Source organism: Carya illinoinensis, chromosome 15 (assembly GCF_018687715.1).
Source record: "Carya illinoinensis cultivar Pawnee chromosome 15, C.illinoinensisPawnee_v1, whole genome shotgun sequence".
Lineage (NCBI taxonomy): Eukaryota > Viridiplantae > Streptophyta > Magnoliopsida > Fagales > Juglandaceae > Carya > Carya illinoinensis.
In genome coordinates, this window is record NC_056766.1 from 18,784,000 (window position 1) to 18,801,495 (window position 17,496).

The 17,496-nt window shown below is 36.2% G+C and overlaps 1 protein-coding gene across 3 annotated transcripts; it reads right to left on the reverse strand.

Moving 5' to 3' along the window:
• Positions 1 to 204: 204 nt before the first annotated feature.
• Positions 205 to 16,842, reverse strand: LOC122295531 (protein PSK SIMULATOR 1-like). Of its 3 annotated transcripts, XM_043104572.1 has the most exons (14): positions 16,527 to 16,842; positions 15,567 to 16,220; positions 6,221 to 6,546; positions 5,999 to 6,091; positions 5,807 to 5,897; positions 5,212 to 5,305; positions 4,467 to 4,564; positions 4,053 to 4,122; positions 3,590 to 3,693; positions 1,963 to 2,034; positions 1,749 to 1,865; positions 1,483 to 1,559; positions 1,083 to 1,127; positions 205 to 1,005 (listed from the first exon to the last, which is right to left on the reverse strand). In XM_043104572.1, exons 2-14 carry the CDS (start codon positions 15,894 to 15,896, stop codon positions 489 to 491), a joined length of 2,034 nt encoding a protein of 677 aa, XP_042960506.1. In that variant the 5' UTR covers positions 15,897 to 16,220; positions 16,527 to 16,842; the 3' UTR covers positions 205 to 488. The 3 variants fall into 3 exon arrangements, with proteins under 3 accessions (XP_042960506.1, XP_042960507.1, XP_042960508.1); XM_043104573.1 differs by lacking the exon at positions 1,963 to 2,034 and having other exon boundaries at positions 16,527 to 16,840; XM_043104574.1 differs by lacking the exons at positions 1,749 to 1,865; positions 1,963 to 2,034 and having other exon boundaries at positions 16,527 to 16,841.
• Positions 16,843 to 17,496: the final 654 nt, after the last annotated feature.

Here is a 17,496-nt window from a genome sequence, read left to right on the forward strand (position 1 = left end):
AGGGTTTAGAGGAGGAGGGAGGAGGAGCCGGAGCCGGAGCCGAAGCCTATCTCCGTTAAATAACCTAATTAATGTCCATTCCTGTTGTTTCTTATTCTAATACTATGCCTGTAAGAATGTGAAGTACTGTTAGTTTACATCTACATTCCAACAACAATCGTGGCTGCTGCATAGAACCAAGAAAACTAACATGCACACAGAAAAGAAGCAAACCATGAAATTTTGATTATTTTATAATGCTAAGTCTGTACATACAGAACTAATACCTTCCATCTCTACAACAATTAAATTACCAACTCATTATCACCCTAACTTTTCACATTCAAAAAGGTGGTGACCTATATCACTCATCACCTAATTTGTAACTCACCTGAGATTTTACCTTGCCATAATGGATGAGAGCACCCTAGATTGGAAAATGCAGCATATGTACCCAATACACAAAGACAAGGTCTCCTTTGCTTTGCATCTTGAAACTTAATATAGAATTATAGACTGCGCATTGTGTCCACTCGGTCCATGACGTCCAAGGCCTTGATCCGATCAATATCAAAGTCGATGATAGGAAGAGAAAATGGCCTCCTAATCGGGAATGGATCCTTTTTAATTTCAGTTGTTGGAGAGTGGTTGCTACTCTTACTCAGCCTATGATGCTTGCTTAACCTGCTTTTAGCAGTATCAAATTCCTGACTCTTGCTTATTCCAGGTGTCAATTTCCGCTTACTCACATCCCGGAGCATCTCTTGGTCTTCAACCGTCAACATAGGGGATTCAGAGTTGGGTGTGCATGTAGATAACTGAATTGTCTTCTGGCTGGGGGAGCGAACTGGGGATTTAACAGGAGACCTGATTCCACAATTGCCAGCCCTAGCTTGGATGATCAGATGGTGAAGCCATACTACTAGTTCGAGAATGTAAGTTTCAGTTTTCTCCTTATCTGCATGGTGTAATGTTTCGATCCTGAGCAAGTCAGTCTGACCAGCAGGTTTACGATTCATCTCAGACCTAAAAGTAATAGGGAACGGTTAGTGACTCATGGAGGATACGATTAATGAAGAAAAAGCACCCTGTTAAGAACTCACCCTGTATTTGCCCATTCTCCAACCCATCCAAAGCCATGGTGAGCTCTAAGTGGACCAATATGCAAAAGCAAACCACATGATTAATCATTTACTTAAAAAAAGAACTAAAAAGAAAAAATTTGGAAAGATGAAATTGTCACATAATTTTTCTTAAAAAAAATATATAGCAGAAATAGCGCCTTGTCCATTTAAAAATCAGCACTGTAGCCAGATCACAGTTTGGAAGGGCATCTCAGTTATATTTCTTAACAAGAAATAATATTACTGCTACAGTACCCATGCTCATGCATAAGGTACCACAGTGTGCAGTAGGTGTTTTTCTTAACAAGAAATAAAATTACTGCTCATGCTCATGCATTAGGTATAACAGTCTGCACCATGTGAGGGTAGCAAAAATTACTTTGTTGTGTTAGTGGCAATAGGAACAAGCCACTGTAAAGTTTTCTCCATCTCAGCTTTAATTTGTGGGATGGTAAGCTGCAAGAACACCATTTAAAGAACTGTTAATAAAAGATATTCGAAATGATTTTTGCACTTTAGCAAAATTTAGAGTCTAATATATATATATATATATATATATATGCTTGTATGTTTATGTACATAAATAATACAAAATCTTCCAGAGTCGGATTATTCCCTGTTGCAATGAGTATTTACAATACAAACCTCTTCCTTAACATGAAATGATTGTAATTTTGATCGCAATGATGCCTTTATGCCAGGCGGTAGCCCTTGATATAAAGCATCCCTTGTATTTGGAGGTACAGAACTTGATCGAGACACCTGATTATAATTTGATTTTAAAAAAAAAGAAAAGCCCCCATATTGAAAGTAAAATGAACATAAGCATCAGTTCATATTTGTTTAGTCGGAATATAACCTCCAGATTGCAAAGTGAGATTCTTGTGCTATTAAAGCAACTTTTCTGCTTATAATCTGGATATAAACCAATCTATTACACTGACTGTTAGAAACATCCAAGCAAACAAAAAGTTAAAAAAAAAAAAATAGTATGCTAACATCCCAAATATTAGCACCACAGCAAAATACGTCCAGTATATGATTTTCAAACATAGCTTTTCATTCCTCACACAGTCACATGCTTCTCATGACCAATGCATCCTAAAGTTACACAGAAGTGGTCCAATATGCTTTTCAACTACCCAAAGACCTAAACTGAACCATTAGATTCTTAACTATAGTGGCTCAAATTTGGGTCTAAATATTTTAGAACCGAAAGGTTAGTGCAGTGATTTAACCAGACAAATCCAAACTGCAAATTTTATATTGATATATTACATTTCGGGAAATTAGTTGAGTTGCATCAAAGAAATTACTTGAACTTATTAATGATTTTGATACATAAAGAGATGTGTTAATTCTCTCTATACATAAAGGCACATTTCGATCGAGCTCAAAAGAATGGGTACTTAAATATTTAAATATGTTTAAACCTATATATATATTTTATAAGTATTGTTTAAACCTATATTGCATAAAAGAAATCTCTTTATTAAAAGAGATTGCAATACATTTCCTAGACGTATTGGGCATTTTGCTGGCCATTCTATAGAGATGGTGCCGCACAGATCATTTAATGCATGTGCTGTCTACCAACATCATTCATAGTGATGCTAAAAGTGACAACAACGACTTTTCCAAAACTGCAGGGGTTGATGTCAAAATCACGCCTAATCCTCTGTAGTTAAGGCAGAGCAGAGTCATCTGTCACTATTACCAATTACAAAAGGTCTCACACATAGAGAATATATAAATTGCATTTCTTGAGTAATACTGAAGGACCAACATCCATTGAGTATATTTCTTGAAGCTTCAAATATATTGAAGAACCAAGAACAGTTTAAGCAAAAGAGACTACCAGCCCATTACATCTACAAAAGTTTAGCATAAAATGAAGCCTGAGCAATTGAACCCATGCACAGAGTGTGCAGTTTCAGTGGTTAGATGAATTGAGAAACAGGCAAGCCCACAAGCACTATGATCACTTTTTTCCTAGTGACTGCGATGGCAAGAATATCTGGTTTGATAATAGAAGACGATATTTGGAACTACATATTCTACCAAAAGAGGTCTTTTTAAGTAGCACTAATCGAGGTATTTAAGTTGCTCTCAAAAAGAGAGAAAAAAATGATTTTAAATTTATGTTGAGCCAAACCGTCATGTATGTATCTAGGATCACCATACAGGAGATATTGAGATGTGAGCCACAAGGATAAGCATTTCAACGAAGTTCCAAGAATACAGGTTAACACGCCCACAAGCTCTCCTAGAAATTTTCTTCCTCTCAGTTGGTTTACATGCATAAGAACATTCTTCTCACTCAATAGAAACTTTCGATTTGCCAAAAAGAATATCATAATGACACACAATGAAATAGGTAAAATCAGAAAGGTGAAGATGCTCATAATGACACTACAAATGAAAAACACCACATATAAAATAGGAAAGGTGAAGATGCGTCAAGACTGGATAAGTCATAAACTTACAATTGTATCAATTTGAGCAATAATACCGGCATAATGCAATGCAAGACCAGCAGACCCCAATTTTTTATGGTTGCTATGTTGTCCCTTCACTAGCTTGTCATCATCTGCAATGCAAAAGAGGACAGAACACAAGAAGTTTACTGAATTAATAAAAGCCAGTTAATAGCTTGTAAATAAACTACTACATCAAAGTAAGATGCATTGTGTCAAGAAATAAACAAGTTGAATATAGCATCTATAGATGAATATAAGCAAAAGAATTTTGTGAATAACTTCTTCAGAAGAAGCACTTATCAAAAAAAAAAAAAACTTCTTCAGAAGAAGCAATCAAGAAAAAAAGCTATCAGATAGATCTGCAATCTAATATAGAAGTTCAGGCCTTCTCACAAGGTTCAGAAAGAAGAGCAAGACAAGCCTTGACATGGCCATAATCTAAATTTTCATTATTGTTTTCAATGCATACCAGCGCTACCAAAAGCTTCATGAATCTCCGTATGTAAGAAATGGACAACTTCTACAAGTTTCTCCATCACCTGCAAAAATAAGATAGATTAATCTTGTTGTAAAGAAGTTCAAAGATAAGTTGCAAAGAGATTCATTGAGCTAGTATTCTTCAGAATGATGGAATAAGAACACTGCATACTGTTTTTTTTTTTTTTTTTTTTTTTTTTGTCAGTAATAAGAATTTCATCAAAAAACGCAAAAGGCACAATTCAAGTATATAACACTGCATATGCGGCTGCCAAGCGCAGATAGTATGAGAAAACAAATAACAAAAACAAGATTTTATTATTAATATCTTGGAACACAATTCTATTGCAGCACATTCTCTCCATATGCACCTTTAAAGAGCCTACATGGAGCAGCAATGACTTACCTCTTCCAAGATCTTGGACCACAGAGATTTTTTCTTTAAACTTTTTACATGCTTCTTTTGACTCTTTAACTCTCCCCTTAAAATTGCAAGGCTGTCCCCTACTTGTCAAAAATAAATAAAATTAATAAAAGTTATACACAAAGAAAGTTAAACTGTCGAATAATGGTAATCGTGATAACAAAGAAAACATTCAAACAAAACTAATCCTCATAATCTATCAGGATTTATAAAGAACAATTACTTTGAAACTGCCGCTGGATCTGTATATTTCAATTCAAGAATAACCCATAAGGCTAAATCTAAGCAAGAACAAGCTCAGAAGATAAGAAGTAAAATGTTACATTAGTTGTTACCATCGGACTAGCCACACAAATGCGTCAAAACTAAATCCTAATTAGATACGGGTTTTCTATTCTTATTTTATGAGTTTATATTTTTATTTTATGGGTTTATAAGTTACAAACACCTAATCTTTAGTATAAAACTACAATAAAAGTCATTGTAGTAGTAGAAAACTACTACAAAACTCATAACAATGAAAGGTAGTAAGGCTGGGTATAAACAAAGCAAGAGAATAACCATGACCCATTTGAGTTAAAGAATCAACAGGACTAGACATAGAAACATCCTGGCCCTATGTACAGAAAAGTTTCAATCGTTTATGTACTGCTAAGCTTACCCATCATAAGAATATTTTTTTCTAAACTGCAAAACCCAAATAAGCTAGAAATCCAAGCTGTGTTACCTTTTTGAGCAGCATTTGAGTTATCCTCTTCCTGAAGCTTACGCCGATAATCCTGCTCAAATCTGTCTAAGGCATGCAACTCATGATATAATTCCTGAAACAGAGAGAAGTTTGTGTTCCCTTCAGTAAAGTTCCAAGGTATAACATCAATACAGATTGGCCTTTTAGATCTAATCTGTCCATCTGAAAGGTGAAAATATCAAAAAATGCATAGAAGATAACAAAGCTATTATGAAAGAAACAAACCCCAAATGGGCGCAATCAAATGTAATGGAATAAGACAAATGATTAGAACTAGAAATTTGAAAATCAGGTTGTACATTAATTTCACTTCAGAGAAAGCAGTGAAATAATGCAATAATTATCATCTCTGTACGTAGACACAAACACCAAAGAAAATAAAGAACGAAAATAAAGAATAAAACTTGCACATGGTTGTAAAAATGAATATTTCCCAAACCAAAAGAAGAGAGGAAAAAACTCTCCTATTAATCTTACCATTTTGATTCAAACTGTGACACACATTTATTATGACTATTATAAATTTACATTACTGGGACTAGTGCAGTGATCTCTTTACAACAGTAATACTCACAGCTGTATTCTGAACCAAAGTCATCAATTGCTGCATCACAGTCTCTGCTTCATCCTTCAGTTGCGTCTGGGGGGTACGTTCTGAACCCAACCTAAAATATCATAAAGATAATACAGGCACAACATGAAAACCTCCATTGAGAGGTTTAAAGAGCACATAGAAAGTATTATAGATAACTACTATATCAATTACTTTTCAAAATAGCGATCCAAATGGTGCCATTGAGGATCTTTGCAACTATTTCCAAAACGCACCACTTCTCCAGAGAAAACTTTCAATTCGTCTCTGCCCAAAATTGCAAAATAAAATTAGTAATTGTTTTGTTCTTGTAACAGCTATAAGAATAATTAACCAGTAAAATGAAGGCAATAGCAAAAATGCATAAAAGCATTTTAACTCTTTCTGCCTATACACCTCTTGTCAACTGCAGCAATTCTCAGGAGCTCATCCATATCTCTGGAAATTAAGTTTTGCACCCCTTCAGATGGAAGTACCACCTCTTTTAAATGTTTGATGTTCTCCTTTGAAAGGGATTGCATTAGATTGGCACCCTTAACAATTGTGTTTGCAACTTCAAAAGCCAAAATTGAAATTTTATTCCCTTTTGTTGTCACCCCTGAGGTAAAACCACTGCTGAGATTCAAATTGGTCATGCTACTACCAAGTGTGTCCAAAACTTCTACTGCCTTCCCAAGCCCAGCAGTACCAGCTCTGCCCAAAAGTGAGCCCACCTCCGAAACCTATAAAGCATAATAATAATAAGCCTATTCAACATGACCCCCATAATATTTACAATATGTTATATAATTATTGACAATTGTATATTTTATCATGCTAAAATTCAAATTACAAAATGTGAGGAAACCACCAATTGAGATTTCAGAAACCATGGTAAATACTACAACACTACGTTGCCATTATATCACCGAAAGCACAATTTAGCATATTTGCCTCACTTAATTTGTGAAAAATCTCAAATAACTTCAAACATCTAGCAATAAATAATCAAGTGAGATAGCTAAAACATATAAGTTAGCTGCAACAAGAAGAAGCAACTGGTAAGAGTAATTATTGATTTGCAGCCACCAAAGTTTGAAATTAGCACAATTTTCCAGTCACAATTTACCAAGGTGACATATATATTCTTTCGTTAAGAGACCATTCCTTTCAGATAATTAGGTTTTATATATGCCATAATTTTCCTTTTCACATAGAACATGTCAAGGTTATATAGCTCATTTAATGGTCACATAATACCCATTTAGAGTTAAAAGCAACCAGCATTCAAATAATCCATCGAAGTATAGCTTATACTAGGAGTTTATTTTCTTACAGTTTCCTTGTAAACAACTTTGATTGGGCTGGACTATCAGCTTCTGATGTGCAAGCCATAATTGCCATTGTCTTTAATCCCTATTATCTGAAATATCCCACAGTTATCCTTTGCATTGTAAGGTTTCTAAAAAGCCCCTATCCTACCTGTGCTATCCGCCCCATATATTTTTCCATTGAGAAAAGTTATATACAATGGTAGGTACCTTTCTCCATCCAAATCCCATCGCCCTAGGATAAAATCCAACAACTCCCTTTACTTTTAAAAAAAAAAAAAAAGTAGCCCTATCTTTGATTGACCATAAATAAAACTCGTCACGTAACGTTCACGGCCGTGATGGCAAGAGGCAACCCAAAAAGGTCCGACACACCCTTCTATGCCTAAAGGAGCATTGGGTGGCGTTCTTATCATGTTCGACAAAAGGGTGATGGAAAGGTTAGAGGAATGTGTGGTTAATTTCACCATGGTTTGCTCCTTTGTAAATGTAGAAGACAGGTTCCAATGGGCATTTGCAGGAGTCTACAGCCCTAATATTAATGCGGAAAGAAGATCATTGTGGGAAAGAATTGGCGGGACTTCTTAGTTGGTGGGAGTTACCAAGTTGTATAGGGGGGTGATTTCAATGGATCTTGTTTCCCGAGTGAAAGATCAAGTACATCCCACATCACACGCTATGAGGGAATTCTCTAACGTCATTTTAGAACAAACACTTATGGATATCCCATTAACGGGAGGTACGTTTACTTGGTCCAACACCCGTGAACTCTCATCTTGGTTGAGAATTAATAGATTTTTGCTAACTCTAAAATGGGAGTTACAAAGACGACTACCTAGGGTATGCTTTGATCATTTCCCTATCCTCTTAAACTGTGGAGGCATCCATGGAGGCAAAAGGATTTTAAATTTGAAAATATGTGGCTTCAATCTAACGGTTTTGTAGACAGAATCAAGCAATGGTGGTCCTCTTATGATTTCCGAGGCTCTCCAAGCTTCATAATGGCAAGAAGGCTAAAAGCGCTGAATCACAATTTTAAGCAAGAGTCAGGTAGTCACAGAACTTGAATGAGTAATATTGATGGCAGGGATCTCTTGGAGACAAAAATCAAGGGCACTATGGCTCAATGAGGGAGACGAGTGCATGAAGTTCTTTCATAGGGTGGCTAATTCGTATCGGAGGAACAACACTATTGATAAATTGATGGTAGATGGAGCATTTTCTTCGAACCAGTCAATTATCAAGGACCACATTGTACAGTATTACGAACATCTCCTAGCCGAACAACAACCATGGAGACTGATAGTAGATGATTTGACTTTTTCAGCACTAGATCAACAATGTGCAGGGTGGCTCAAGAGGCACTTTGAAGAAGAAGAGGTTTGCAAAGTCGTTCGAGGTATGGCTAGTGACAAGGCCCAGGCCCTGATGGTTTTACCATGGGTTTTTTTCCAAACCTGTTGAGAAGTGATACAGAGCTTATGTGGGTATTTCAAGAGTTCCATTATAATGCCAGCTTTGAAAAAAGTCACAATGCTACCTTTTTTTTATAGTTAATAAGAACCTCAATGCTACCTTTCTAGCAATCATTCCCAAAAAGGTGGGGGGTCAATGGATATTCAAGACTATCAATCCCATTAGCCTTGTGAATGAGGTCTACAAGATTCTCTCCAAAGTGCTAGCGAACTGATTGAGTAAAGTGATGGAGAAGTTAATCTCGAAGCCGTAAAAAGCATTTGTCAATGGTAGACGACAAATTCTAGATTCGGTCCTAATTGCAAATGAAGCGCTGGACAGATGACTCAATCTAGAGAAACTGGTTTACTTTGCAAACTAGATATGGAAAAAGCCTATGATTATGTAATTTGGAAATTCTTGTTTTATTTACTTGCAAGATGCGGTTTTGGAGAGAATTGGCTGAATTGGGTAGAGTTTTGCATCTCCAGAGTTTGCTTTTCTATCTTGGTGAATGGTTCACTAGTGAGTTTCTTTGACTCCCACCCATGGTTTGAGATAGGGGGATCCGCTCTCTCCCTTACTCTTTCTATTTTTCATGGAAGCTCTCAGTAAGATGATTATAGGCTTAGTGGAAGGTGGTTTTCTCTACAGTTTTTCAGTGGAGAATTGCAATTATGACTCCTCTGATAAAATCTCTTCGTAATAAAATCTCTTATTAATTAGAAAAAAAAAATTATGACTCGTGATATTTCTCACCTACTGCTGATGATACTCTCATATTCTGTGGAACAAATCATGGGCATATCCAATTTTTGAGTGCTCTACTTCTCTGTTTCAGCTATTTCGGGTATGAGAGTTAGGACTAGTTTGGGTGGTGAAGTATTCCGAGAATACTTTACCACTTTTTTTTTTATAAGTGAGAATACTCCACTACTATTCATTATTTTATCATTACTTTTCACATACTTTTTACTATTTTGTACTACTATTCAATATTTTATCATTACTTTTGCACTACCATTCACAGAGTATCTGACATCACCTTACCATCCAAACGCAACCTTAATCTCTCAAAGTTTGAACTAATATCGGTGGGAATTGTTCCCAAAGCGGCAGCTCTATCCTCTCTCTTCGGATGTAAGGTATCTTCTCTAACCCTGAAGTATCTTAGCATACCTTTGGGTGCTTCCTTTAAATTAGAGCAAATTTGGAATGTTTTGATTGAAAAGGTGGAGGACAGATTGGCATCTTGGAAGAGATTTTATCTATCTAAAGGTGGTAGGCTCACTTTGATACTCTCTAATCTCCCCACCTACTTTTTAACCTAGTTCCCACTCCCAGCAAAGATTGTCAACCGTATTGAGAAGCTACAATGTGATTTCTCGAGGAGTGGTTTGGGGGACAAGTTTAAGTTCCATCAAGTCAATTGGTCCATGGTTTGTACTCCATTTTCTGAGGGTGGATCGGAAATTCGTAACTTGATTAAGTTCAACCAAGCCCTATTGGGTAAATGGTTGTGGCAATACCAATACGAATTAGGGTTCATATGGAAGTCAGTTATAGATGCACAAGTTGGGGAGGCATGGGGTGATTGGTGCTCGAATGAGATACGAGGCCCACATGGGGTGGGTTTGTGGAAATACATCGGGTGGGGTTGGAAGCTCTTCTAGAGACATACACATATTGTAGTGGGTGATGGCTCTCGTGTCAAATTTTGATAAGACAAATGGTGTGGTGAACAAAGTCTCCAAGACACTTTCCCCGCCATATTTGAGCTCGCACGAGTAAAAGATGCAGCGATAGCGGATCTCTTGGCTTTCTCTAGTGGCTCCCCTCAATGGAATGTTCATTTTAGTATGGCAGCCCAAGATTGGGAGTCGAAGGTTATCACAAAGTTCTATGCGGCACTGTACTTCATGAGTATGACCAAGGGTACCATGGTCAATGGAACCCTTCCAAGAAAGGTAAATTCAAGATTAGATCATTTCACAAAGTTTTAACAAGCCCAGTCATGCCCACATTCCCATGGAAGAGCATTTGTTACACGAAATCTCCCTCAAAAGCAGCTTTTTTTGTTTGGACAGCAACATTGGGCAAAATTCTCACCACAGATAACCTAAAGAAACATCGGGAAATGGTGTTGGACTGGTATTGCATGTGTAAGAAAGATGGAGAATCAGTTGACCATCCGTTTCTATATTGCGACGTGGCTAGGACAATGTGGGATATTTTTTTACAGGACTTGGATTATCATGGGTCATGCCACTTAGATTGGTAGATTTCCTAGCAAGTTGGAGAGGTCTCCGAGGTAATTCACAAGTTGCAGCAATCTGTAAAATGGTCCCTATCTGTATGTGTTTGTATATTAGGTAGGAGCAAAATGATAAAAGCTTCAAAAACCACAAGAGAACAATGGAGGAGTTGAAAGTTTTTTTCTTTAAAACATTGTTTTCATGGGCGGGTCCATTGTTTGTAACAAACTAAATGTCCATGACTAAATGGCCATTGTTTTCATTAGTTGTAAACTCTAGTTAAGTACTTCTCATGTATACTCCTTGTGTACTTGGGCCTTACCTATTCTTATGAATAAAATTTCTTGATTACCAATCAAAAAAAAAAAAATGCAAACTAGATATAGAGAAGGCATATGATCATGTAAACTTGGCCTTGTATTATTTACTTGGGAGATGTGGTTTTGGGAAGAGATCGTGTTCTTTAATTGAGCATTGTATTTCAACAATCCATTTCTCGGGTGAATGGATCTCCAGTGGGTTTCTTTGCCAGTTCTTGGGGGCTGAGATAAGGGGGCCCTCTCTCTCTTTTTCTCTTTGCCATTGTGACGAATGCTCTCAGTCGTATGCTGGATGCTACTGTTGGTGGTGGATTTCTTTCAAGCTTCTTGGTGGGAGGTCCTAATCTTGGTCATGTCAATATTTCTCAACTTCTTTTTGTAGATGATGCATCACTCTTCTGTGAGCCAGACCATGGTCACATTCAATAATTTTTTTTTTTTATAGGTAAAAAAATATTTATTGATCCACGTAAATAGGCAAAGCCCATACAAGAAATATATGAGAAAAACAATATTAATTGAAACACAATGGTCACATTCAATAATTGAGGGCACTCTTGCTTTGTTTAGAATTTGTCCCAAGATTGAAGTTTGAGAAGGCACATGTGGGTCCTATGAGTGATATTTGGAGTCTAGCAAGCATTATGGGTTGTAAGGTTGCTTCGTAACCTATGAAATATCTTGGTCTTCATTTGGGGGTTGCTTTTAAGGCAAAGACTAATTAGGATGGTGTGTTAGCAAGGATCGAAAGAAGGTTCCCATGATGGATAAGAACTATTTGTCAAAATGGGGCAGAATCACTTTAATCAAAAGCACACCCTCTAATCTCCCAAAATATTTTCTCTTTTTCCTTTAACTGCAGGTGTGGCAACTTGCATTGAAAAATTGATCCATGCTTTTCTTAGGGAAGGAATTGGGGATGAAGCCAAGTTCCACCTTGTTAGTTGGTAGGGGTGAGATTCGGCCGGTCTAGACCGGAGAAATCGACCAAACCCAATTTTTATAGGACCGAATTCATTCAGTCCGATCCTGGTTCAAGGGTTTTTCACCCCGGACCAAACGAAATGAAACTAAATATAGATTTTTTATTTCTATATTATTTATATAAATAACTATATATAATTAATTATTAATATATCACAATATTACATAAGTATTATATTTTTTAATGTATCACTATAATATATAGTACTGGTATATATTAATATATTAACATATTATAAGAGTTATAACATAAATTATAGTATATGTGAATTTATAATAGTATTAGTATAGTGAACTTAATATGTTAGTATTAAATCATTATAACTACATAGAGTATTATTTAATATGGTATTACCAATTTATCACTAATATATAGTATATTGGTAATACTACTAGTATAGTTATTAGTTATAGTATTGGTACCAAGTCTATAACTATATATATTTAGATCAATGTATTATTATATTATTTAATGTATAACTATACTATATAGTACCAGTATATATTAATAATTGTACAATTTATTATATAACTTTCATTTAATAAGTCACTTAATTTTAATTTAGTATTTTAAATAAATTTTTTTTATTAATCAATTTAGAAAAAAGGGTTGGACAGAATGGACCGGACCGGACCTACCGGTCCCTAAGTACGTTCAGTCTGGTCCAGTCCTAGGAAAATGATGGACCAAAAATTTCGGTGCATCCCCCCCCCCCCCCCCCCCCGGGGCGCCTCCGAACAAGATTGTTCTCACCCCCATTTAGTTGGGACAAACTTTGCTTCCCGATCTCTTGACAATGATTGGGGGTTCGAAACTTGAGGACCTTTAATAAGGCCCTTCTTGGGAAGTGGTTGTGGAGATAACATCAGGAGGAGGCGGCTTTGTGAAAGGTTGTTGTTGATTCTAAGTATGGGAGCATTAGGGGGAGATGGTATTCTAGGGGTGCTCATGGAGTGGGGTTGTGAAAAAATATCTGAAGAGGATGGGGGGAAGGGGGTTTCAAGTACTTCAAATTTGAGGTAGGAATGGGCTCTAGAGTTTGTTTCTGGCACAATTCTTGGTGTGGTGCTAGGGCCTTAAGAGTGCACTCTCTACTCTCTTTCAAATTGCACATGATAAGGAGGCTACGGTGGCAGATTTTCTGGATAGCCCCAATGACTCATCATGGTGGAACATCTATTTTCTTAAAGTGGCACAAGATTGGGAATTAGGAACCATTGCTGATGTTCAGCTTCTTGTATGCTATGAGTATTGGTAATGTTGTGGAGGATAGGATGATCTGGACTCAAGCTGCGAGTATGAGATTCACAAATCGATCTTTTTCAAAGGCTCTATCAATTCAACATAGTAACCATTTTCCTTGGACGACCATATGGAGATGTAAGGTACCTCCCAAGGTAGCTTCTATTTTTGTTCGACTGCTTCTCTTGGGAAAATCCTTACCACCAACAATCTGAGGAAGTGTGGTCTTCTTGTATGGGCTGGTGTTATTTGTTTAAGAAAAATGAGGAAACTATGGATCATTTACTATTACATTGAGCGGTGGCCAGGTTTTGTGGGATGACATATTTAGCCTAACTAGAGTGGCATGAGTAATGCCTAGAAGGGTAGTGGATGTTTTTGTGTGCTAGAGAGGTCTTCAGGGTAACACCCATATTGCTGCTATGTGGAAATTGACAGCGATCCTTGGACGAGCTTAAGAAATTCTTCTTCAGCACAACTTCAACGGGGCTAGTTTTCATAATTTCCTTGTATCCACTACTAGTTCTTAGTTGTAGCTAGGTGTTCTCCTTGTAAACCTCTTGTGTACTTGGGCTACGCCTACCTTTCTATCAACAAAATATTATCTTACCTGCCAAGTTACTTCTCTATTTGAATGCACAATAACACAATCTAATTTGCAGCAACTAAAGTTTAATGGTCATGTCATGGAAGAACACCATCAAATGTTGTGATTAGAAATGGTAAAAATAGTAACCAAGAAGGCAAACAAGAGAAAAAATAAATAAAAATAAAAATAAAAATAAAATAAAATTGCTCATAATATAACCAACCGCGAACATTTGGATTCCATGCCGATGAACTCTAATGCAAATGAAAACTCGTCACTTTATAAGAACAAGGTAAAGTTTGAGGTTGTAGGTTCAAGATACACAAATTATGAGTGACTTACCAATATTCTTGGGCATTTCACTTAGTTTTGTTTTGACTAGTTTTAAATTTCATTAATGTTTCACCAAATTTGCAGATGAGCTTGTAATTTGTTAAAGTACTCTCCATGGAAGCCCAAGTATAAGGGAATGAGTCCACACCCATATCTAGGCCCAAACTAATGAAGTAACTCTTTTACGTCTAAGGTCAAGTGTCCATGACAATTAGTTCTTTAGTTATGCAAAAAAAGTGGATTAGGAATTCTTTTAAAAAGAAAAAGAAAATACCCAAATCAGGCTAGGACTAACTAGGTCTAAGGGTTAAAATCAGTTTTTTTATGAAGGTCTCGAAATTTATAAATTAATTTTTTTATATAAGGGATTTTTCATTTTCTCTTTTTTCATGACAATTTTATAAAAAAAAAAACGAAGAGGTTGGCAACCTAGGTAGACAAGGTGTATACAAGAGAAAGCACCGGACTAGGAAGGAGAAGGAAAGCATTCCTTAACATTGCTATCCTATAGTTCTAATCACATGGCAAGAACGTTTACAAATATTCAGTGAATTCAGTGATTAGTACATCTGCTCAAAATGGGAATGGGCACAGGTGGTAATCAAGTAAATTTAGTGATTATACATTCATCACAAGCTGAGACTGAAAGGAACAGGATTAGGATGTGTTATATGCTTCCAAATATTAACCCTCAAACGTTTACACCACTTTTACTGGTAATATATGGCACTTGCTTGATGATCGTATTTTTTTTGTTCTTATAACATGTTTCCAAAATGTTTTATTCAACAAAAAGCAATCACACTGCACAAATCCAGGAATTGAAAAGAGCTCTGGAATTGCCGAATATCCTTCTAAAGAATGGAGTTGACAACATTGGAAGGAAAAATTTCAATCTTTGTTCTTGTTCACAAAGTCCCGCAAAACAAGGTGATTCCCAATGGGCTTTGGTCTTCAAACTCCACTGACAAAGAAATTTATGATATGAACAAGCTCGGGGTCTTAGACTATTTAACATTGCATCTCAAAATTTTATTCCAAGTTAACTATGCTTAAGATGGGTTCAATTTCTAGTAATGGGTTCCTTCCAAAGGAATAGTCTAGCTCCAAATGCTTGAAAGAAAGCATAAATAAATGAAACCTTCCTCTACTAACCTGTCATACAAAATACTGTTCAACCTAATGAAATATTATCAATTACACCAAAATCATAAAGCAAAAGCATGCAAAGAACAAATCCAGCTCAAACTTACCTTTGCCACTGCTGCCTGCTTAGACTTAGTCGATCTAGATTTGTGTGATAACACCCTAGACAAGCGTGGTATCCCGTCATTGATATCATCCGGATCCTGTCCATATGTAACTACATTCGTGTCCTGATACGAAAAAGGTCCTCCTAACTGCTTATCCACGCTTTCACCAACAGGTGATGGGGTCAAATGGCCATTTATTTTTGGGGGGAAAACGGCTCCAGCACCATTATTAGAATGACCATTAGCGTGTGGAAAGCTTCCTCTAGGAGCATTATCTACAGTCAGATCCTCAACGGTGGATCTTCCCGGCCTCGAGCAAATACCACCCATCGTATTGATGAGCACAAACTATAACTCACTTCTTATTCACCAATTCCATACAAAAGCCAGGAAATTGGCCTATTTACAAGAACTAAGAGTAGCCCTTGCGTCCAGAAATTCAAAACTGGAAGTACTAGAGGAAAACCAGAAGCTCCTTTAGTTCGCACAGCTAGGTATTTAATCACACTGGTTTGAAACTAATAATGAAATATCCTAGTTAGTTCCACTGATACATCCACAGCACTAATACCGATCACAACCGAAGCTCCAGCCCAATTAAATCCTAGATCACCAAACTGTGAATCAACAAAAATCCAAACCGCAAATCAGAACCTGCAAATCAAAAAGAAAGTAAGAATCATTAATTCTATACGAAATATTATGACAGAATCGTCTAAATTGATTTTTTTTAAATAAAAAGAACAATAAAAAAAAGAAGAAGAAACAGTTTTTGATTGAAGGGGAGATCAAAATAAACAAACCCACAAATTTTATTACATTAAAGAAACTAAATTTAAGGCCAATCGCTATTACCAAGAAACAGAACAACGCTGCGGATAGATGCATACAAAACAAAAAACAAAAAAGGAAAAGAAAACAGATAACAAGGTAGAGAGACAGAGAGGAAGAGAAGTTCACCAGCTTGATAGAAAGAGAAGGGTGGGGGAGTTGGAGTTGGATCTGTTAGAAAAACGGAGGATATGAAGATGATGGCGAAAGGCAAAGGTAGGAGCAGGTAAAGAAAGAAGGAACCCAAAGCCCAAAAGGCAGAACAGAGAAAGGGAGGCACAACTGAGGAGTCAGTCAAGACTCAACAAAACCTTCTGTTCTTCTTCATCTCTCTCTCTCTCTCTCTCTCTCTCTCTGAGGCTCCATTTTGATTATGGCAGTAATACTTGCAAGCTACCAAAGCCGCAGCCCCAACCAAAAAGGACAGACTTGGCTTCCTGCTGTGGTCAAAACCTCTCCAGCCCATACTCTCACCCTTTTACCATTCTCCTTCCCTCGCTTTCGTTCACCACTCTCCACCCTCGCGCGTGCTCTCCCTATCTCCCAAATTAACCCAAATATAAATTCAAAATTGGCCAGATTATTACTAATTTATACCTTTTTATTATTGATTTTATTGGAGATAAATGATAATTATTATTATGGACTGTGTAAATATTACATATTTTTTAAAAAAATATTAAATAAATATGATATCTATCTAAAAAAAATTAATAATAAGCTCAACTTTTTTTTTAAATGAGTATGAGATATTTGCACGACTTATGATTATATCTAACATTATTCTTCGTTTTTATTTATAAAAAAATTCTTCTTCTTTTTACTTTAAAATTGACATCAAATTTTAATATACATCGACGTTCTGCCTCAATTAGAAAAGAGTAATGTTATTCATGATTTCAATTCTCATGATTTTTTCATATTTCATAATGTGATATTAGATGATTGGAGATTATTTATTATATTTGACATGTGAACCCATTACCTAATATTATATTATGAAATGATGAGAGGATGATAAAAAAATTATGAATTGATTTTTTATTTAGAGAAATATGTGATAAATTTCACATAAACCGCAATATGAATTTACAAATGA

What these genes read in the sequence shown, in the direction of transcription:
- LOC122295531 (XM_043104572.1), bottom strand. Translation starts at nt 15,896, where the DNA reads ATGGGTGGTATTTGCTCGAGGCCGGGAAGATCCACCGTTGAGGATCTG. An exon ending in TTGGATCGCTATTTTGAAAA is followed by an intron (nt 5,898 to 5,998) that starts GTAATTGATATA and finishes ATGATATTTTAG; the next exon opens with GTTGGGTTCAGAACGTACCC. An exon ending in TTGCTCAAATTGATACAATT is followed by an intron (nt 2,035 to 3,589) that starts GTAAGTTTATGA and finishes TCAGTGTAATAG; the next exon opens with ATTGGTTTATATCCAGATTA.